Source organism: Hyaena hyaena, unplaced genomic scaffold (assembly GCF_003009895.1).
Source record: "Hyaena hyaena isolate Hyena2069 unplaced genomic scaffold, ASM300989v1 scaffold_80, whole genome shotgun sequence".
Taxonomy (NCBI): Eukaryota; Metazoa; Chordata; class Mammalia; order Carnivora; family Hyaenidae; genus Hyaena; species Hyaena hyaena.
The window spans coordinates 3,223,715-3,229,890 of record NW_024080712.1 but is presented as its reverse complement, the minus strand read 5'-3'; the positions used below and the strand labels follow the sequence as shown (position 1 = coordinate 3,229,890).

Genomic DNA, 6,176 nt, shown 5'->3' with positions numbered 1-6,176 from the left:
CCGCGTCCCCGCCTGTGAAAAGGGGTCAGCAAAGGGGACAGACTCTGGTTTGCCGCTCAGCCCGTTGTGGGGGTAGGACCTGCCAGCTAGGAATGGTTCTGACGCTTTTTAAATGCTTGTTGAGTAGAGAGGGAGACAGCGAATCGAAGCAGGCTCCAGGCTCTGAGCTGTCCGCACAGAGCCCCGTGTGGGGCTTGAGCCCAACTTGGACGCTGTAACCAACTGAGCCCCCCAGGTGCCCTACACTTAATTTTAAAAGGCTTTTTAGGAGAACGAAAACGGACTACCAAGACTGGGCCCATTAAGTCTAAATCACACCAGACTGCTCTGCTGGTTACCTTCTTATGCACTTCAGTACTTTTTGCTCACCTTCAAATTAGATAGTTCCTTTTCGGCCTATTACACCTAATTCTCTTGCTGCTCAAATAGGTACACCCTGGAATGTGCTAGGAGCAGCCAAGCTTTTGGAGACCTGCGGTTTTGTGCGTGTGCGCTTTTTTTTTTTTAGGGCTCAACAGCAGCTAAACTGTAGGACTTTAAAGGTGAAAAAGGGAGGCATGGAGGCTTGCCCTGTGAAAGGAGAGTCTTCCACGCAGTCTCCATCCCTCCTCAGGCCTGAGAAGCCAACCGTCCTGCAGCTGTCTTCGGAATCGTTAGACTCTGTTAACGTCACAGGGGGAATAAAAGAATACAGAGAAGCTGTTAAATTTATCATACATATTTACTTCATCTATACAGAATCGAGTAGATAAAATCAGATTCACATTAGTGAAAAATCTCTACAAAATGTCTTTGAAAAGCAAAACAAGACTGCCTCTGAACAATTCGTATCCTCATGAAAGACGTGGGCTGTAAAAATAAAGCAGTGTGTTTAGCACAAACTAGAAGATCTCTGCATCATTTTTTTTTCACAGTTATTTCCATCTACAGTCTGAAAGAGGTAGATTTTTCTGCAACACCTGAGAATTGAATTGTGATAACCAGGTGTAATAAAGGCAGTTGCATACAGAACTAAAAAACACTGGTCTCAAGACCAAGAAATGTACTCCTAACAAGTCTGAGGGTGAAATGGTCCATGATCCAAGTAATTCTCTACTTGGACTCTACCGCCACTAGAAATAATACACAGCAAGATCCCAGGATGGTGCAGCAAATGCAACTGAAGTGAATTCGACAGTTAAGCCTTTTCTGGACCAGCCTAAGCATTACAGTGTTCTAGAATTTGGTGGACACAGGGCGTGCTACAAAGCCACAACACTGGGCTGGTGAGGTGATTGGTGGAGGGGCAGGGGGCGGGGGAAGATGTCCTCAGAGGGTCCCATTTGTTTTGATTCACAGGGTAATGGGAGGCAAGATTCTGAACGGACACACAGCGCGTCCCAAGCAGAATCTACCTCCTTGCGATACCATGATCACATCTAGCTACACATAGACAGTAAGCCCAGAGCAGCAGGCCAAGTGCTGTTAATCACGTTGCTTTATAAAGCCCTTGAAAATATGCAACAGGTCCACGATTTACATCTTCCACACGGGACAAGCACCCCAAAGAAACGCGGTGGGCTACACGAATGGCTTCGACACTAAGAGCTGTACATCCAGCAGAGTTCTTGTGAAGTGTCATTAGTACTAATTTTAAAGTAGATTACATTTCATATATACCTTCACTTCCCCTGGGGGAAATGAGTCCATCATTTCATCTAGTAGCAGAAAGGAGTATAAAAGGCCATTGGAGGAGGGGGTATTTTCGCTTCCTACTCATTTTGACAGAGTAGTGAGAGCATGTGCTCTGTGGTTTTCTTTTCCTCCACTGTCTGACCCCTTGATTTCATATGACCGATGCTGGAAGCTTCCTTTAGACAACTTTCGATTCTTTTAACCCAGTTCAGACTAGGACTAGGATAGGATCTCATAATTTTAAAGTGAAAACATTTTTAACTGGACAGAGCAGAATTCAGTCCAGTGAGCAGTTTCGGTGTCAGTTTGATAGTTGTGCTCAGTGGAATGTGCTAGAACATCAATTCTAGTAGAGCCTTTTTATTTCATAAAGTATTTCGATGCAAATCATAGCAGACAAAGTCCCAACTTTCACGGTGCAACCTGGCTTCTCATTTGCATAACTCAGCCACATTCAACATGGTTAATTAAAAGAACAAGGGAAAGTTGAATGAATTCAGAAGTGCCATGCTTCACACGGCAAGTTCCCCCAGTCCAAGTCCGTCACAGAGACTTTAATACTGGCTTTTCTCTTAAAAGACAGCAACTAAGAAAAGGGGGCAGAACCACACCAAAAGCCCAAGTAGTGGATCCTGACTACCTAAAACGCTCTGCCAAGTCTTCCCACAGCTACAAAAGTGAGTTCTAGTCTTTTCCGTTTTGGAAGTAAAATCGGTTTCGGTTAGCATGATCCACAATTAAAATTCCCTTTTTGAAAGCCCGGAGAACTTTACTGTTGGGATTCACGGAACTAGCTGAACAAATTTCAAGGAGCCAGAAGGCAGCAGAAGAGGGACTTAAGGCTCGCTGAAAGCTACACCTGAATTTAACCCTCACGGTCTTAAAATGCCAACTACCAGTGGCAGCTTTCTGTGGGAAGTGGAGGACACGTACCCAAATCCCAAACAAAGCAAACAAACCACCATATTCCAGGTGAACATCTAGGTGGTCCAAGTTCAAACACCAGTTCTAGTTCTGACCTCAAACCGAAGCAGTAGGACTGAGTCACAAAATGAAACCTGTTTGTCCAATAGCTCGTAGATACTGTCTGCTGAAACTGAATAATTTGAGGCTCGCAGCCACATCAAGTTGTCAAGTGATAGAAATACTATCAAAAAGCTAATTTGAATCAAAGATGCTACATGCTGGTTTCTGACCCGACCCTACTTTATTTTTACTTGGCATTTGGCTATTACACAAAACTAATCATCTTGGGTTCTTTTTGAGTAAATATTAATGGGGGGGAGGGGGAGGCAGGATGTTTCAATAAACGAATATTGTGTTCACATCAAGGAACCATTATCAGAACAAAGTTCCCCTGTAATGATCGGTCCCATCTCGAGTGAAATTAAGAGTAATTCTGGGCAAGGAACAGGGAAGATAGGACAAGGCAATGGTCACATGCAGTCCAATGAAGGGAAATGAGGCAGATGTGCAACACGGCTGAGGAAAACGTATAGAAGGAAAACTATTCAAAACTGCTAAGCAGCCTCCTGTACCACGTAAGTCCAGTAGTTCTAAGAAAATACGGATATGGTAGAAAAAGTAAGAAAATTTTCACCACAAAACCAAATAGTTACTACTAACAGAAAGTTATACACAAAATATAGCTCTCGATACAGTGATCATACTTCGTTTCAGTCGACGGACTCGATGCCTGGCCCGGCGCCCGCGGACACGGCCGTCTTCTCCTTCACTGCCTTGGGCGCAGCCTCCTGGGGGGCGCCCGGGGCGCCCTTGGAAGCAGTGTCCGGCTCCTTGGGGGTCACCGGGGCAGCGCAGGGCTGGGTCCCGGGCGGCACTACATCCGCACCCGCCGCCCTCCCCGAGCCCTGCTCCTTCAAGACTTCCACCTTCTCGTTGAGCTCGTTCCGTTCCGTCTGCAGAGCCCTGCACAGCTTCTCTAACCGGTCCAGTTTTACCTGAAAGGCCTTGTACTCTTTATCACGGACAGTTTTCTGTAAGGAAAAATGAGGATTCGCGTGACCTTGTGGAGGACAAATTCATTTATAGGATACAGAATGTTAACAAATCGGAGCACTGTTAGAAACTACTTGTTCAAACCCCTCTTGAACGCGTTCAGTTTCTTCATCCGCCACGAACCATCTAGCCAGCGTCACTGCGCACCTAGCTCTACACATACCCAACGTATTCAGCGCAGGAGACCTCATCCTGGGGTGCCAAAATAGCCAAAATCCACTTTGTAAAACACTTTGTGGGGTCCCTGGGTGGCTCAGTCGGTTGAGCATCAGGCTTCAGCTCAGGTCACGTTCTCACTGTTCCTGAGTTCGAGCCCCGTGGCCGGCTCTGTGCTGACAGCTTGGGGCCTGGAGCCTGTTTTGAATTATGTGTCTCCCTCACTCTCTGCCCCTCCTCTGCTCATGCAGTCTGTCTCTACTCCTCTCTCTCAAAAATAAACATTAAAAAATAAATTTTTTTTTTAAAACTTGTATTAACTAGTAAGGGAATTCAAGATACTCCTCACAAAGCTAAAAAGTTAAGGGCCTCTTTGAAAAGTATTGCGAACAAAGTTCCAGCCACAAGTACTTTTTGCTGCCCTTTTGGAAAAGACCAAGTCAAGGCAGAAAGAAAGGCATCCGGGTTGTTCTCCACACTCCTCACTCGGAGATCTCATCAGTGCCTCTGGATGCGAGCCCGGCACCAGCGCCAGCACGATACTGGTTAGAAAGGCTGATTGTGCAAGCCCGGCGCGTGCCCCGCAGAACAGGGGAACCGACCTCTGGGTGGAACCTCGCCGGCGCGCTCTTAAGACCAAGCTCGTTAACGAGCTGTAACGTGCCCCGAGCTCCGGTGTGAGAGCTCACCGCGCGGCAGAGCAAATGTACGCGCCTTGTGGCCGCGTCTCCAAAAGAAGCCTGGGCGGATTAACCGGGTGGGGAGGAACTTGTTCCTACCGCACTCGCCCCCCCCCCCCCCCCCCCCCCCCCCCCCCCCCCCCGCCCGGCCTCCAACCCTGAAGGACATTTTTTTTTTTAAATACTTTTATTTCTAGGAGAGAGAGAGAGAGAGAGACAGCGTGAGCAGGGGAGGGTCAGAGAGAGAGTGAGTGACAGACTCTGAAACAGGCTCCAGGCTCTGAGCTGGCAGTCAGCACAGAGCCCGACGCGGGGCTCGAACCCACAAACCGCGAGATCATGACCCAAGCGAAAGTCGGACGCTCAACCGACTAAGCCACCCAGGCGCCCCCTGAAGGACATTTAAAGATTCCACGTAGCCGCTCCCCCGCCCACAGCTCTAGCCAGAGCCCTCAAGTATGGCCGCGCTGTCCCCACACGCCCCCTGCCCTGTGAAGGTGCCCGGGCTTCAGGAGCCTCCGGGACCACAGACACACCTTAATCGTGGGAAACCACCTCACCTCTTCAGCCATTTGCAGAAGCACTTTGTTATTGTTTTCCCATTTGGTACGCCATATTATTGTTTCTTTCTCCAGTTTTTTAATTTTCTTGGTCATCTGTCAACACAATTGCAAATGTAAACTGTAAGTTCCGTTTCTTCTCTCTACACCCAATGGCAGCACTGCGAAGGTCGGCCCGCACCCGCCTTGCCCAGGGGACAGCTGCGCCTGTCTGGCGGCAGCAGAGCTGATCTCAGAAGCTCGTATGGCGGCAGCAGCGAGGACCAAAGTGGGGGTTTCACGTTAGGAGAAAAACAAATCTAAGCTCCTTGATTTCAGAGGCAGCAGCACAGGGAAGCAGCGTTCAGACCCCACACCCTGAGTTCTCGGCTTAGGCGGGAGGGCGTCTCTCAATCCAGCCGAGAGACCTCCTCCCCGGACTGTACAAAAACATGTCCAAGTCATGAGTTTTCTATTCGGGAAATTAATTCATCTGCCTCTTGGAAGCTCCCCACAAAGACGAAGGATCGGCGATCTACCGTGAGCCCCGCGACCCCGTCGGTTTTGGAACTGTCCGCAGCGTGGCTTCGGGAACACTCCAGTCAGAGACAAAGGATGAAAGTAGTTAATCCTTAGTTCTGAGCATCCTCACGACTTAGGAGACGGACTTCAGGTTTTGCTAACGAGAAGACGGGTCCAAAAATAAGGGGAACACCTTTACACCTGCACTACAAGAGCCCAATTTTCAGACGGTCACAGTGAGTCACCTGCTCCCAGGTGAGGCACGGAGCCAGGCGGCGTGCCGTGGGCAATCACCCGCGAAACGAACGCGACGCCGAGTGGGACAAGGGCCGCGGGCAAAGCTCGTGGCAGACGGGGGTTGGTTGAGCGCCGACCCCCCCGTGATCTCCCAGCCGCGAGCAGAGCGGGGAGGACGGGGCCCGGAGAGCGTGCTTCTCACACGGTGCGCGGGTGCCGAAGGGGCGCCCGAAGCAGAGCCCCGGCCGGAGGCCTGGCAGGCGGGACGGAGCCGCCACCACCAAATCCCCTACATTCCTGGGTCTAAAAATACCTGAAGGCGGTAACTTGAGCACTTAACACAGCCAAG

At 49.5% G+C, this 6,176-nt stretch overlaps 1 protein-coding gene across 6 annotated transcripts in view; it reads right to left on the bottom strand.

Annotated features, from left to right (window-relative positions):
• Positions 1–2,859: 2,859 nt before the first annotated feature.
• The window catches only part of TXLNG (taxilin gamma), a 52,800-nt gene continuing 49,483 nt past the window's right edge, over positions 2,860–6,176 (bottom strand). For all 6 annotated transcript variants that reach the window (XM_039233907.1, XM_039233908.1, XM_039233911.1 and 3 more), the window contains 2 exons: positions 5,090–5,185; positions 2,860–3,671 (listed from right to left, as the gene is read on the bottom strand). In XM_039233907.1, the coding sequence (XP_039089838.1) occupies positions 3,351–3,671; positions 5,090–5,185 (417 nt within the window). In that variant the 3' untranslated portion in view covers positions 2,860–3,350. The remainder of the gene's footprint in view (positions 3,672–5,089; positions 5,186–6,176) is intronic.